The sequence below is a fragment of the Misgurnus anguillicaudatus genome, chromosome 2 (genome assembly GCF_027580225.2).
Source record: "Misgurnus anguillicaudatus chromosome 2, ASM2758022v2, whole genome shotgun sequence".
Classification (NCBI taxonomy): Eukaryota; Metazoa; Chordata; class Actinopteri; order Cypriniformes; family Cobitidae; genus Misgurnus; species Misgurnus anguillicaudatus.
Window position 1 is genome coordinate 49,472,501 of NC_073338.2, and position 17,390 is coordinate 49,489,890.

Here is a 17,390-nt window from a genome sequence, read left to right on the forward strand (position 1 = left end):
TTATATACCACTGATAATATAGTTTTTTATATTATTTTGCATTGCTGTCAAGAGATCCTTCTAAAAATTACACACTGCACCTTTAAGAAGTATGAAGAAAAAAACAGAAAAGCAAATAATTAAATACAAAGTATATACATCATATCATATATTAAAATATATAGTTGTATTGCATAATATTATAATGTGATTGTCCTTATAGATTATAATCTAATGTTATACACTCTAAAAAATATTGGGTTGTTTTTAACCCAGGGCTGATGGGTAACTATAAGACAGAACACATTTCTGGGTTAAAATGACCCAAATAATGGGTTGTTTTAACCCAACTGCATGGGTTATTGTTAATCAACCATGTTAAAACAACCCAGCAGTTGGGTTAAAACAACCCATTATTTGGGTCATTTTAACCCCAGAAATGTGTTCTGTCCTATAATTACCCAGCCCTGGGTTAAAAACAACCCAATATTTTTTATACTTTATATATTTAATACAGGCATATAAAACTCACACTCCAAAAATGCTGGTTTATTTTAAACCTGGTGTTGAAGGGATAAACCTAGCTTTTGGGTCAAAATAACCCTGAAATTGTTTTGATTTGACCCAATAATGGGTTAAAACAACCCAATATAATGTATGTTAAATTATGACCCAACAAAAGTCCCTTTTTGACCAAACACTGGATTGAATAACCCTTACAACATTATTTTGTAGTGCAGCATTTCTAGTATAGTTTAATTTTTACATGAAATAAAATACTTGGTTTTAGAAATCACTTATTCAATATTGTAAAGATGATTAGACATTGCCTATTTCTGTGATTTATCTACAAAACACAAACTTACAATCCAGAACGCTATTAAAGGCACATATATGTTTGTGTGCCATGTATGAAAATCAATCTGCTGTTCTTGCTTTCTATCTCATCTGGGCTTAGCAACAGCGCCAGGAGCCATTGTATTGGTCAGCAACCAGTGACGGAAGCCTCGCTGTTTGTTATACGACCTGTCGATCAAACAGAAAACGAACCGAGATATGCTTACAGACTACAGGAGAAAACAAGGGCACTGGTGTGGATAACTGCCCACCCGTGAGGATGCGGAGGGGAGACGCAGCCCTTCCTTTCGGTGCACCATGCCAAAAACCCGGATCGGTCGTTTAATCGGCGTGCATTTGCTTTAATGAAATTTTAATGGCATACATGTAGAATGAGAAAGCGTTGTGACACATCTCATCTGCTTTGCAGAATCAGATTAAACTGCTAAACGCAACAGATTAGAGATAGGCTATCATAATTGACTTAATTTTAATGTATCATTGCTGCATCGTGGACTTTAGTGAGGATCCTTTTCGTTCCAAAAATCATCGGATCAGGTAAGATAATATGGTTTTTGGTAATATGTAAAATTAATGTTTGCAATAATAATAAATATGCATGCTTTATAACTATTTGTGCATCTTGCTTGATGCGACGGTATTTTGCAGCCCTGCATCTCTGATTCACGCGTTGCGCAGCAACCGATTCGTCAATGACATTTGATATGTTGAAATGTTACAATGTATGCGCATGAAGAGCAAACCATGGCAACCCCATCAGTGGATTGCAACCAAACAATAGTTAACATTAGTAGCTTCATTAAATAATCCAAAAATAACAAATTATTTTAAAGGGGTTTACTTATTGTGTAGCATCACATCATTTTATTGGACAAGCATTATATATTAACATGCACAATATAAATAAAAGCATGCTTTAATGGCAATTCATGTGCATAATGGCTTCAATGAGACTGTATGTACTGTTCCAAATGTGGGTTACTATAGCAGTGTACTGTATACAGCAGTCTGCCTACACACTCCATTTCTGCAATGCAGACCAAGAGATGACACACCAAAACACACTCCCACTCGGCAAATGTGGGGCAATGCATGCATGGAAGTGTTTGCTGTGTATTGCATGTAGGATTAGATTTATAAAGCAGTTTTCATTTCAAAACAGCTCTGTCATCATCATGCAATAGTAAGATGATAATAATAACACCATATTGGTGTATAAAACCCCAACTCAAACTATTAGAGATAAAACAACACACAGTTTTATATATAAATGACTGAACTGAACTTTAATTGAAGGATGGGATATTTTAGATGGGAAATAATGTTGTAAATCTTTTTTATGGATTTTGAAGGTTTTACTGACCTCAATATATCAGAAATGTAAAAAGTAGGTAACTTTGGTTTAACCGGATCACCCTATTTTTGTAATTAATTATTAGTATAAAAGATTATGATTGCATGCTTACAAAAGGTGTAGTTTCTGGGGGGAGGTAAACAAACCAGCAATTGCAAACCCCCAAAATGTATGCAATTTTTAATGAAAACATGCACAGATTACTGTATACTTCAACACCTCCGATGTTCAAAACAAATCTACGCCCTTGCTGAAGAGTGGTTTTTTTAACAATATTTTTTAAATAAATCGAACTATTAGGTCATCTACATCAAAAACACATTTAACTGTAAAGATTTTCATCATTTTGTCCTTCTGTTTCTCTCTATGTGCATCTATCTAGTCTGGAACTTTCTATGAGTTTCCCTGTGAATATGCGGTAAACCTCACCTGATCCAGGAGATTCATTTAGCTAGTTGGCACGATCGATGTCTCCTTCCCCATCTAACTGTCGCACTTATTTGTGTCCTAGCTGAACTTTCATCAGTCTTTTCCTGATGGTCTAGGATGTTCAACTCTAAAATAAAATCATCTATTATCATCAGTCAACAAGCAACATTCAGGAAAACAAGCAACCATTTAATTTCAGACATTTTGCTGCCCACATCTCATTTGCTCTCATTATATTGTATTATGATACTGTACAGTACACTCTAAAAATGCTATTTGTCCAATAAGGGTCATATGATTAAATTAACCCCAAAAAAATATGTATCTGACCCAACAGAACAACAAAGCTTTTTGGGTTAAAACAATTTTGGGTTAATTTGTCTCTTTTTGATAAAATGCTGGGTTGAAAACAACCCAGCATTTTTAAAGCATATATCTGAATGACCCGAATCGCCCACCTTTCTCTGTAAATATCAGATTAGAAAAATATCGGTGGGTTGACAGGTCGGCTGCCTTATTTGTGAAAAAGATACTAGTATTAACCTTATTGCATAAGACTCGAATTCTTATGCACTGGCATTGATTTTTTTACGTAGGTGCTGAAGTCGACACATTTTACAGCTGCAGTGGCTGCCAACAGGGCAAGAGTAGCTTTTTTAGCAAAAACAGCAATTTCTTGAGGATGCCGGGAAGTCTACACATGCAGAAAGTTATTGGTACGGCAGGCCCAAATAAAATCACATATGAAGCCAAGGCAGGATCTATGTGCAAATAAAAGTCTTATATCCCAACATGTAACATCTACAATGACCATAAACATATAGAAGTACAATACAGAAAAACACAAAACAAAACACTTAAGTCAAATAGTCGTGTAGCTCAAAATGTCCTGTATCACCTTTGTTTTTAAGAGTGAAATGTTTTTATTGCACTACAGCATATTGCAGATTATTAATATTTATTATCATAATTTATAGTAGCATTTCACAATTTAAAAAGAAAACAACCGAATGACTGAAATCTATAAATGCAAGACAATGAGACTGCGCATTTCAGACGAGACGAGATGTTTGCCAGCAGCTCTACATTTGATTATTAATAATACATAACTGCTAAAAACCTTCCTTCGTTCAGTCTGAATAATGTATAGCACCTGAGAGATGAATCTGGGAAAAACACAGCAGGATGAAAGTTGAAAGGAAAAACGGACAAAGACAGTATAGAGACAGATATGATGAGAAAGAGAGAGTTGGAGTAAATATTGTGTTTTTGTTTACTGGTGTCTCTGGGTCATCAAAAGTGTTTGTTCATGATGTTAAACTCAAACAAAGAAACAAAATAAACCACAACGCACATTTTAAATTATATCTATGATTTTAGTAACACAATCAGTGACTGAATAAGGATATATGTGACCCTGTCTGTGAAATCCACGCTAAAATCGTATAATCTAATGATGAGATTAGAAACGTCAAAGTTTGATTTCACATACATTTTTCAATCTTTGACATGACTTTACTCAGTCAATTTTAAAAGATATCAAGGTTATATTTTCACAGAATGATTTATATTTCTGTTCATCTGTAAGGCAGGTAATACTATACTCATGTGATATAATGGATATTCTCCATTAGTACAAAAAGGAAAGCCCGCTGGAGGAGCCCGGGGTATTTTTAGATCTCCGTCTAGGTCACAATGTGAATCATTGCATCCTCTCTGCTTGCTAGGATATCAGTGTCAGGACTCAAAGTAACATGTAGCACATTCTGTTACAGTTATAATATCACTTGAGTACTCTATGAGTGTTGCCTTAAAGGATTTCTCTTAAACACTTGTTTATATGTGACCCTAAACCACAAAACCAGTCATAAGGGTCTTTTTTATGGAGATTCATGCATAATCTGAAAGTTCGATGAGTACGTTTTTCATTGATGTATGGATTAGGTCGATTTGACAATTTGGAATCGGAGGGTTTATTTTTATTTAAATGTCTTCAAAAGCAAAAGGGTCTTTGTGCATGTAAATAGTACAGGCTATCTGGATCTTTCTATGTGTTTTTTATGGTATCTTTGCTAATGCGCTGACAGCAGCTGTCATACGCCACTCATAGTAACAGCAATGCAGCACTTCTATTGTGCAAAACAGCAAAGCTGAACTTCACACAAAGGCTGCAGGGGGTTTGGCAATACCCATCATAATGAAATAACACATCATTACCCAGCTGGGTCTGCAGTGATGTTAGCTAGATTTTAACTCAATGCATATGGTAATGATTTTAGTTAGATCATTATGGATTCGTTTCTTTATCCAGGACCAAGCGATTTTCTTTTATTAGAGAGGATCTACTATAATAAAGGATTAACCGGATCACGAGTAGCCGAGAAATATTCCCATTCACACCTGGGATGTGTCCAAAATCTTTAAGATGCTACCTTCGGAGGCAGCATTCGAAGACATGAAGGCACGTCCAAATCCAACCTGATCTCACAAATTTTCGTGAAATAGTCCCGCATTATTTTGCTCAGTTTTGCGTGACATTGTCACGTATTTCCACCATATTACGTTCCCCTGCCAGGACTTTCTTTTCCGTGACAGTTTCACGTATTGGTTACTCAACTGTTTTTCCTATTTTCTTACAATTGTCGCTTCGGTTTGGGGTTAGAACAACTTTCTGTTACATAAAATGACATCCTTACCCAAACCCAACTCTAACCCTAACGTCAGGCGACGATGGTTTAAAAAGCATATGAATTTTTTTTTATAAACCAATACATTAAGTGACATTGTACCACAAACAGCAAATCTAACCCCAAACCGAAGCGACAATTGTTTAAAAATAGGAAAAACAGTTGAGTAACCAATACGTGAAACTGTCACGGAAAAGAAAGTTGTGTCAGGGGCACGTAATATGGTGGAAATACGTGACAATGTCACGCATAACTGAGCAAAATAATGCGTGACTATTTCAAGTATTTTGTGAGATCAGGTAGTCCAAATCCATTGTTGGTTTACTTCCTGTCTCCTGAGATACCTTCATTGTCTTGTCCCACAATTCTATGCGTGGGCGTGCGCGGGGAATGTGATTCCTGGTCAAGTTCAAAAAATAAAATGGTGACCAAGAAAGCACAAATTTAGTGTAAATGAAGTTTTATTTTCACTTTTTACACCTTCTGATTGTATTTCTAGCGAGCAATTAGTATTGTAGGTATGGGACTAGTTATCGCAAAGGCGCTGTGTTTATATTTCAAACAGAATTTCGTTATGCTGCCTATAAAGGCTGTCCGAATGCGTTTCCCTTCATACTGCCGAAGTCATTGCTTTAGGCAGCGAAGCAACAAGTCAGCTGCCTTAGTTTTTTCAAACGCAACCATTGTGTTTTAGTTGTAAGATGTAACCAACTGAGCAGACTGTAACTATGTTTTCAGGTAAACCAGAAAGATGTTGACCAGCATTACAGAGAGCATCTTCTGTTGTCTGATGGGAAAGACCGGCGTTGTATTGCCGGTCGAGTCGTCCGACGGCAAGCCGGCCGACGCATTCGAGTTTGTGGAGGTCAAGCCGGGTCGAGTGCTGCGTGTGCGTCACATCCTCCCAGAAAGACCCGCTACGACAGAAGAGCAACCGGACACTGACATCAGCGTCCACTGCAAACGCAAAATCACTGTGTACCGCAACGGGCAACTAGTGATCGAGAACCTGGGCGATGTTCTCCACTCCGAGATCCTGCAGTGCCAGAATGGAGACGTGGAACAATGTACCACTGTTGAGGTGGAGCTGTCCGACTACACCACCGCGCCCTCGTCCCCAGATCCCAAACCAGTTCCGTCTCTTCCCACCTCTGACCAACAGAAGCCCGCCCCTCCACCCAGACGTCGTCGACGGAAACCCAAGCGCACCGTGCTGATCGATACAGAACGTTGCATCAGCAGCTGTAAGGGGACGCACTCGGATGTGGCGTTGTTCTTCATTCACGGTGTTGGCGGTTCGTTGGATATCTGGGGCAGTCAGTTGGATTTCTTCTCACGGCTGGGTTACGAGGTCATCGCTCCTGATCTGGCAGGTCATGGCGCCAGTACGGCCCCACAGATTGCAGCGGCGTACACCTTCTACGCCCTGGCAGAGGACCTGCGTGCCATATTTAAGAGATATGCAAGAAAACGGAACATCCTCATTGGTCACTCCTATGGGTAAGCAATTCAATTAAATGTATTTCACAGTCAAAGATATAACAAATGAAAATATGAGAACTGAGCCAAAAAACACCTTACTTATTACTTTCATCTGTTTCATATTAGCAAAATTAATATTGTTCTGCCAAACTAGCTTTAAGAATAATCCAAAGCCTACAGATCAAACTTTTTATGAATATTTTACAGAAGACTTTGTTATTTATTATGATACATTGTTTTGATGTTAAGAATTCTTCTGTCCGTCTGAAGGGTGTCGTTCTGTACATTCCTGGCTCACGAGTACCCGGAGCAGGTGCATAAGGTGGTTATGATTAATGGAGGAGGACCCACAGCACTTGAACCCAGCCTGTGCTCCATCTTTCAGCTGCCCTCATGTGTCCTGCACTGTCTCTCTCCATGTCTGGCCTGGAGCTTTCTCAAGTAAGACATCATCTATTAAAGGATAAATTTCATCCCAGCTAACAGAGACATTTTCTAAGAATGTTCCTTGAACATTTTCAACTTTGTGCTTTGAGGTTTTATACACACAAAGTTAATGCAACCAGGGAAAAACTAGCAACAAAACATCAAGGGTCAAGAGTCCAAATAAAACAAACACGGATCACCATAATGGTGGCTTTAAATGAAACAAAACATCAACATCTAAGCCTAATAAGTGAATTGTGTTTTCTACAGCAATATTTTTACAGAACATTCAGAAATAATGTTTTATAACAGTTTTCAAATAATAAAATGCAAAATGTTTATCTATCATTTACCTAACAACTAAAAAAGTTAATATAAAAAAACAGTTGTCAGAACTACTGTATTTAAATGTGCCATCCAATATATATGTATTTAAATGTTTGTTAAATGTCTCAAACTCTTGTTCTTAATCATCTTACATTTCCTGTGTTTCTTCTCCTGATCTTTCACATAGAGCTGGTTTTGCCAGGCAGGGTGCGAAAGAGAAACAACTGCTGAAAGAGGGAAATGCATTTAACGTTTCTCCATTTGTGCTGCGAGCGATGATGAGCGGTCAGTACTGGCCGGAAGGGGATGAAGTTTATCACGCAGAGCTGACCGTACCCATACTGCTGGTCCATGGCATGTACGACAAATTTGTGCCTATCGAGGAGGACCAGAGAATGGCAGAGGTCAGCTAGCACCCATCAAATCTAAACCCCACTCTGGATGATTTTTGTGTGAGCCCTGTTAACAAGTCAACATAACTTATCACAAGTCAAAACTTAAAAAAGTAGGTTGAATTGATTTGCAAAACCAAGTGGTTTTAACTTCTGTTTTAGCTGCTTTTTTACAATACACTAGTATACATTTGAAGTGAATCAGAAAAGTTAATCCAAAGTTGTCCAAAGACAAGAATGGGTATTTGGAATTGAACTTTTATAAGAGGGTTTGATCTACTTCAAATGTTGACTTGGATAAAAATGAGTATTATAGTAAAATTAATTTTTGGCTGAACTGGTTTTAGGTTCACACACAAAGTCTGTGTTTGTACCTGTAACTTCGCCTTTGTACTGTTTACAACTACTAAAGCTCAAGGAATTCCGGGTAATGTTACCCCAAAAAGCATGCACAGATCTACCATCTGGGCAGCACCTTAGCAGATGACTCAACTATTATGAATACATAATATACATAATATTCCCACCAGTGATTCGCGTGTTAATTCAAAATGAGTCATCCAAAACCAAAAATATTTTTAATGATATTCGTGTTGGGCAGTCGGGTCCTTTAAATCGATGACCTGTGGGAACCCTGATACTATGAATGGTATGTGGACTGGGACGCAGCCTTTCATATAAATCTGTCTGTCTGAACAAAGTGAGAAGAGAAACTCCCCGGATCTCCAAATCTCTCTTACGACTCTTCTTTTGCACACAAGAGTGTCTCTGTACTGTAATGGGCTGTTCATGAGCAGAAAAGCATTACGCATGTCCACACGCAGATGTGCGCTGAATGAAAGACTGGTGTCTCATTGTACTGCTTTAACTCTTGTGAAGACCTCTTTTGGTTAGATCAGAGGGTCTTAAAGTTAACCATACAGAATTTCATCAATAACAAATGTATTTTTTAACGATTTAAAGTTACTCTGGACCCTTTTAAAATCCTAATCTTCAATAACAAAAATTCCATTATTGTGCTTTATCTTTTTTCTAGATCCTCTTGTTTGCGTTTCTGAAAGTGATCGAGGAAGGCAGTCACATGGTGATGATGGAATGCCCCGAGACGGTCAACACGCTCCTGCACGAGTTTTTCCTCTGGGAACCTGACATTTCCAAAAAAGATATGGTTGCCACAGTAACAGCTGATCAGACCGCGACTGACAACGTGACACCCGTCCAAATGCTTAACTTGGCCAGCAGCAACGGGACTCTCAAGGTCAACAAGCCCCTTAACAAGTAACCACAAATGATTGACGTTTTTGGGGCAAACCAATCAGAAGGCTGTTGATGACAGGTGCTGCGTATGGCGAGACCGTCGACTTGGCTGAGAGCTGATTTTGGGTCAGAAAGTCCAAGCGGGTGCCATGAAGAGGGTAAGAAAGATTGGGACTCTTTAAGAGAGATCCAGCGAAGTGAAAAAAGCAGCTGATTTTTAGACCAATCATGGCGATTTATAACATCGTGATGCCTTTGTATCTCTCTGTGCTACCTTTGGACAATATATCTTTCCTTCTTGTGCTGTTTAAACACATGGGTGTCCAATAGAGGACGAAATCAAGTGTGTCTAGGCATTTGGGCGAGATAAGATGGCATTCAGGCAAGGTTGCTTTGGATTGTGATGGGGAGTGTTTAAAGTCAACATGAAACGGCATTCGCATTTAACTACGTAAATTGAATGGAGCTAGATTGGATTGTAAAGAATGAAGAATGAATGAAGCCAGGTGTTTGGAGGGGAGGAGTATAAGAAAAATAAAGGGGATTTGGTGATATCAACCAAAAATGCAAGCCAGTTGGGAGGCATGACACGTTGCTACTTCACATATATTATTGTTCACAATAAGACTGGAAATATGTGCTCAGTAAATAGGGTCGATTTCACGTTGACTTTATAAGGAAGTGTGTACAGAACTTGTGTTCACATCACGCACTGTTAAATGTTCTGAATAACTCGATCATACTGTACTAGTACTAATACTAATATTCAGATCAACACATTTTAATGTCTTCCCTCATGAAACAAATCCATCACTTAAGAGTTAAGATCTCATAAAATATTGAATCCTGTATCTAACTCCTTGAGCCATATGAGGTGGAACAAAGATAATGTACTGTAAACAACACACGCTAGCTTCACATCATGATTTTACTTGAAACAATTTGTATGAATTTAACAGATGTTGCTTCACATGAAGGACAATAATATGACAAGCAAATACTATCAAATGGAAATCAACCATCGCATTGGGAGATTTCATGCCAGCCAGGCGCACCATTTCGTCTCCTAGCAACCATGCAGTCGGACATTAGAGCGGATTCAGGGAGTGCGGAGAGCTATAATGATGCTGATGGTCACAATTTGATATGGTGCTGTGGGAAAAACAAGCTATAAGCTACAACAGTGCATTGCAGCAACTGCGGCACACGCACGGTATACATACTGTTACGTTTTGTAAAGAATTGCAAATGTTCAGGTCTGGGTTGCAGATTTATTCAAATGATGTTATGAATATTTAACCATCAGATTGATCCATTCACATGTAATGTGAGAAGAGCATACAGTAATTATGTTGTACTGTATGATTAGGCTTAAGTGGGACAGACCGGCTGTCTATGCAAGAATAGAATGTGGCTTCTGGAAAACCTTACGATGGTTACCATGACAACAAAGTCAAATGCAAAATGGATTAAGAACCGGAGGTCTGGCCATTGGGAGATAATTACACACATGTTGAACAAAAGCGTAGAGATATCTGCTGTCTGACATATAAAGCATCGAGCAGAGCGTATAGTTGAAGAAAACTGTTTATATTTTGACGAAATAAAAGTAACGAGATAAAACTCAAATTGTTTATGATAATTGAACACACACATGCAAACAGTGGCTTATATCAAAGTAAAAAATGTCGAAGTTTATGCTGCCTTTAGTTCGTTTCGGAAATTAAATCTCCCGGCATTCTCTGAGGCAGCACAAATACAAAATATTGTGTTTTTTCTACATCACAATATTCAATCTTGTAAGCATGAACATCCTGAGATGACCTAAAGGCAGAAATAATTGACAAAAACCAAAAATAAAGCGATACACAGATTACTACAAGGAAATTACACTACACTGTAAAAAAAGATTGTTGGTTCAACTTAAAGAAGTAAGTGTTTGTGCTGCCTTAAAGTGGACATTTCACAAAACTTTAAGATGTCAAATAAATCTTTGGTGTCCCCAGAGTACATATGGTTTTAGCTCAAAATATCATATAGATAATTTATTGCAGCATGTTAAAATTGCCACTTTATAGGTGTGAGCAAAAATGTGCTATTTTTGGGTGTGTCCTTTTAAATGCAAATGAGCTGATCTCTGCACTAAATGGATAGTGCAGATAAAGGGGCTGTATTATCCCCTTCTGACATCACAACGGGAGCCAAATTTCAGTGACCTAATTTTTCACATGCTTGCAGAGAATGGTTTATCAAAACTAAGTTTTTGGGTTGATCTTTTCACATTTTCTAGGTTGATAGAAGCACTGGGGACCCAATTATAGCACTTAAACATGGGATTTTTCATGATATGTTGCTTTTTGAGTACAATTTAAAAATATTAGTTGACTCAACATTTTTTTTCAAGTTAACTAATATTTTAAAGTTGAAGTAACTCAACATTTTAAGGCAGCGTGAACACTTACTTTTTAGAATGAACCAACAAATCTTTTTTACAGTGTAAAAAATCCACAAATATTCTATAAAGGTCAACAGCTTTTATTGGCCACAGAAAAAACATTTAGACTGCATTATCAGCTCGTTTTTGTGGACATTCTTCAAGATTTATATTTAATTTAAAGAGGAATTAGGAAATGATGTAATGGAATACAGGTAAATGGTAATTTTAACAGGATGCCAGTATTTATCAAAGAGAATTTTCTAGCATCTCTTAAATAAAAATGTCTTCTTGCACACTTGCTATATAAGTAAACATAAGCAAATGTTCTGGGTTCAAAATAAGTTAAGCTCTATGACTTTTTTTTTGACTGATCATTTAGGAATAATCCCACTAGAAATCCCATATTTCATCCCACTGTATCCCAAAACATATTTAACTTTTTCCCTTCCAGCATTTTAATATGGATTGCCCTAAAAACTCATCATTGGCCGAGAAGTGTATTCTGTTAAATGACAAGATAACTCATTAACTCTTTCACCACCAGCGTTTTTTTTTTTTAAAGTTGCCAGCCAGCGCCAGCGTTTTTCATGATTTGAAAAGTTTAATGCCTTCCAGAAAATGTACTTCTTCAAATATATAAACATACAATATACCAAATGAAAGAAGAGACCCTCTGCTTTCAAACAAAAAAAACGTTTCATCCTACCTTCAGTAGTTCTTTTGTAATCAGCTTTTGAATATGGGTAGGTTTCTGCAAAAACACCACATTTTGAGCAAAAAGCTGAGATAATTCCATTTTTGTGACGGACTTTTCATAGAGAGCCCATTCAGAGCGATCTTTAAAACAGACACGGACCATAGGGCAATACTTCCGGTTTTAAAAAGTTGTGGAAGGGCGCCACTTAGTGGATAATAGCGGTATTGCGGAAAGACGGAAATACTCGTCATTGGCGGGGAAGCGTTTTCTCTTGATTGACGAGATATCTCGTCAATGGTGGGGAAAGAGTTAATGGCAGAGAAACAGTTAATAAAGCTTTTTCCAGTGAAATGTCATAGCCTTTAATTCTGTAAATGCACTTCTTTTTAGTTTTTACAAACTGGGGGATGAGTCAAACTCATTTTCTATGGTAAAACTTACCACATTGTTGTACATAAGACTTAAGTTATTTATGTAACCCAGAATATTCCTTAAAACTTGACTCAAGTTTACTGTGACTTCATGATAGTTTGTTTATTGCGACCACTTCTGTGAATTGGAAAACAGCTCTTAAAAAACAAAAACTTGCATACACATTTGCTGTGACTATCGACAGACCTCCTGCTAGCCTAGTGCCTACCTAGTGGACTGTATGTCAGGCCATACTGTAAGAAGTCAATGCATCCAAAAGGTGTAAAACACTGCTCCTATAGGGAGACTTTTAAGAGATTAAAGTTGAAAGTACTGAAGTAACAATACAGTAAAATACAATTATTTTTGCAAGCTATACATTAAAAGATATTTAAATTCTTTACGTCACCTATCCCATAATGTACCTCAAACTGTGACGAATTTTGAGAGTTGTAAAAAAGTTGGACTTTTTGCCTGGCAGATGATAAAACCGATATAAAACAAAACAGAGACTTAAGGGTGGATTATTTTCACTTGGGCCAATAAGTATCCATTAAAGTCCAAGCAGCCACATACCAATACTATGAACAGTGCAGTAAGACCTGGCAACCACCCAACCCTGGGCATCATGGCATTGGGTTTTACTCAGACAACACCACAAAGATTTTCTTCAAAAGAGTCTAATTCTGCTTACAAAAATATTTTTGAGCATTAGCAGAGTTTTTTAGTTGTGCAATATTGTAAGCTTTTCTGCAAACACTGCAGGGGGAAAATGACATTTCAAATCCCATCTTTCTAATTCACAGATGGTAGCAATAAAATAAAGAAACATTCATCCAACAGGGTAATCTGCAGTGATGCTAACATTGCTTTTACTATGTACGACTCTACTAACAGTAGTTGTGGATTTTCTTCGAGTGCCTGGGAATTAATGTTTTGAAGTGAAGAGAAAACATGGAAATCAAATAACAAACAATACTGGCCAATACTGTTAAATACTGCCAAATGTCTCATTCATGGGTTGAAAGTGACAAAAGAAATATTGTTTGACTGTGTGAGTGAACAAACTGCTGCAGAAGATGGAGTTTGCAGATCACAGATCATTTGATAAAGATTTCCTCTTCCTTCGGTCGTGTCCTGATGTCATTTTGTGAACATTGTGGATCAGTTCGTGTCAAATTTGTGTGTTACAAATATCTATGGGAATATTATGCACTGCCTGAAACTATGTGCATATGAAATATCACAAAGCTATATTAAAAATTATGAAAATGAAAATAAAAAACACATATATATTTTTTGTCTGTTTCTTTGACAGTGCTTGTGTGTGAAAGTGAAATATAGTGTTGAATGTTCTCAGTATATGAGGAGCTCAAATGCAAAAGATGTTAAAAGGTAGGATATTAACCGGATGCTCTCTTCACGTGTTATATGTTTATCAACTTTGCTTTAAATCTGCTTAATCCACATCTCAGGCCATTCAGAAAAAAATACTTTGTTGGTAGAATCCACCAAACGCCACATTCATTTTTCAGCAAAAAAATCTTGTGTCCCTTGTAAGTACTTAGACTAACTCGAATGTGTCAGTAAAATGGATCACAGCACCCCCAAATGTGTTTCTTATTTTTGATTTTCATCATCTGAAATGTTTCTAGTTGCATCTTAAGTTATTGTGCAACTGTTTACTGTCTTGTCCAAAGAAGTGGATTTAAAAAAAAAAGGTTTTGCAGGGAAAGACAGACAAATTTGTTAAATACCAATGAAATGACTGAAGTGATGTTTGTGAAAATAAGACATTTCTATTAACTTTTTCATTACTGAACATAAACATTAGAGCCTGATAAAAATGCTTATTTACAAGGCTTAGAGGGTTTTGCATCTAAAATGTTTTACTTGATATGTACAGTATCCGTTTAAATAGTTTATCCAAAAATTTCGATTTCTTCCTCATTTACTTGCCATCCTGTTGTTTTAAACATGTATGCTTTTCTTTCCCTGTAGTTCGAATATCTATAAACATGAATGATATTTGAGAACAAGGGGAATTTTAGTGAATTATGGTCTAATCCAGATTTTGAGTTTGAAACCTGCGGTCCTACCTTCAAAATCTCATTTGTGTGTCACAAAACAAAATAGCATACTTTTTAAGTCATGGGTAAATAAATCTAAATTTTTTTTGTTCATCTATTGCTTAATCATATCATTTAAATTTATAGTTTAACTTCAGGGAAAATATATACCAGAAAATGTTGGGCAGTTGCGAACTCATCAGACATCCACTAGAGAGAGCCAATGATATTGTTCTTAAAGATATACTTGTTGACAACAGAATATATTTAACATACATATATAAACAGGGTTTCTGAAGAATTTAATTATTATTTCATAAACTACATGTTTTTCCCCAAAACCTAAAACTATTTTCAAAACAACATCTTTCTTCTGAGTGTTTTAAATGCATATTCACTATTGCTGACTCCTAATCCAGCTTTATCTGGCTTGCTAAATGTTACAAGTTATATACACACGAAGATTTCTCAGAAGTGATCAGAATGAACCTTAAATAAAAGGGCTAAATATTTATACAGCACTAACTTACAGCCTCCATCGCCATGGTAACGAGTTCAGAATGCTTTCATAATATCATGTGACTCAAGGGTCACATGACAATCCCACCCTGGATGTATATTTGAACAAAACTTTTACTAAATAGCCAAACGTCTGTGTAGTCTGCCTGTCTGAGGCACAAATTATAATCCGGACGTATGGAAAAAAGGATCCGTATTTCGGCAACATTTCAGTACGTTCAAAAGCAAAGACTCTATCTGGTGGTTTCAATGACATAAAATGAGATTTGGAAGTAAGCGCTGCTCTCTTAAAATACTTCGGAAACGTAAATACGACATGTTTTTCAAAACCAAAACGCTTGAAGAAGAATCTCCAAGCAGCCGTGGTTTGAATCACCGTAATTGGTTGCATGATTTGACAAGACATGTTTATAACATCTGGATATTTTGAACATACTCGAACGCCTAATTACAACTCTTGGGTTAGGAATTCATCTAGTGTGCATCATGCAAACCTCCAGAAAGTTGAAACGAAGAAAGGACAACAAACTAAAAACATGCATGTGTGTGTGTGATTTTTATATTTGAATTCTTAAACAATCAGGTTAATGGAAAAGTTGCTATGGAACTAGTTTTGTGTTTTTAAACAGATCCCGTTTGCCACTGAAGTGAATATTGAGGCAAATGTTATGAATCACATGCACATGAAGTTGTACAGTAGTCATAACGGTGGGCTGCTAACAGAGAAAAGTTCTAAGAAGGTAACGTTGCTTAAACTTTTCCAACTTTCTCAAACACGCTCTGCCAACATGACAAGTGTCCAGTTTTAAGAACGTTTCTTGGTTGTCTGAACGTTAGAGAAATGTTACATTCTATCATTTTTAAACATTATGATGACTTTCATGTTTTCTAAATTAACTTTTTGCTTGTTATGTAAATGATAAACAAAATAAAACAAACACTGATCACCATAATGGTGATTTTAAATGAAACAAAAATCAATATCTAAAACCTAATAGGTGAATTGTGTTTTCTACACCAATATTTTTACAGAACATTCAGACAGTTTTAAAATAATAAAACAACACTTTCATAACATTTGTAATAAATAATAGAATGAAACATTTCTCTAACATTCAGACAACCAAGAAACGTTTTTAAAAAAACAACAAACACAAAAATTGACACTTTTCATGTCGGCAGTACGTTTTTGGGAATGTTGGTAATGTTCACGGAATGTTCTTAGTACTTTTTACAACCCACTACTATCTTCTTTTAACATTTAACATTTAAAACAGCCACACAGTCAATCAAGCTATTTCATTTATATACAGTAGTTATATAACAGGGTTCCCACACACTTCAAATTCAAGGACCTTTCAGAGACTTTCCAGGTCCAATACCTTCAAATTCAAGGACTAAATGTGGGGACACATTTCAAGTGAGAGCAAGGTTACAATGTGTTACCTTTTAAGATACATTGTTACATTTCTCTTTCGAGGGAACTTGCGCTGGGTCACTGTGGTGAGTTGGTGACACTTTAGGTACACCTCCAGGGGTAAATGCGTCTGAATGTGTATATCAAATTCAACCAATGATGAGGTTTAACAACAAAGACAGGGTGACGTGGGAGTCAAAAAGTATATCGCTATTTGAAATATTGCCAAAGACATTACAGGGACGCAGGAAGTTTGGCAAGGGAGACGCAGCGTCTCATTCCCTTCTCAGGGAACAACAGTTACATACGTAACCCAAGACGTTTTCATGTTTCAAACACAATTATGCAAAAAAGCATTTTGGTATGAATCAACTTTCACATACAGAAGATACAAGCATTTAAAGCGAACAGTTTAGCACGTGTGCTTAAAAAGTATTTTATGATTATTATCCTACACTACAAGGAATGATATGGATTTTTTTTCCAGAAAACCTCTTGCATAAAATAGATTCAAGCACTTTCAATGACCTGTATCTATATTTTCAAAAACTTCCCAGGGCCTTGAATTTTTTCCCACAGGTTTACAAACTTTCAAGGATTTCAAGGACCCGTGGGAACCCTGTATAAAAAACACTCATTGTAAAGGCTG

At 36.7% G+C, this 17,390-nt stretch overlaps 1 protein-coding gene and 1 long non-coding RNA gene across 3 annotated transcripts in view; one reads left to right on the forward strand and one right to left on the reverse strand.

The window, feature by feature from the left end:
* The first annotated feature begins 1,036 nt into the window (after positions 1 to 1,036).
* Positions 1,037 to 14,031, forward strand: LOC141351037 (protein ABHD8-like). The gene is made up of 5 exons (XM_073857085.1): positions 1,037 to 1,374; positions 6,046 to 6,807; positions 7,060 to 7,230; positions 7,730 to 7,946; positions 8,971 to 14,031. Exons 2-5 carry the CDS (start codon positions 6,059 to 6,061, stop codon positions 9,214 to 9,216), a joined length of 1,383 nt encoding a protein of 460 aa, XP_073713186.1. The 5' UTR covers positions 1,037 to 1,374; positions 6,046 to 6,058; the 3' UTR covers positions 9,217 to 14,031.
* The window catches only part of LOC129443177 (uncharacterized), a 73,176-nt gene continuing 62,869 nt past the window's right edge, over positions 7,084 to 17,390 (reverse strand). The window contains exons 3-4 of one of the 2 annotated variants that reach the window (XR_012359182.1): positions 7,695 to 7,917; positions 7,084 to 7,221 (exon numbers count right to left, since the gene is read on the reverse strand). This is a non-coding gene — a long non-coding RNA (uncharacterized lncRNA). Of the gene's footprint in view, positions 7,243 to 7,694; positions 7,918 to 17,390 lie in introns of both variants that reach the window. The other variant, XR_012359181.1, reaches the window with a different exon arrangement.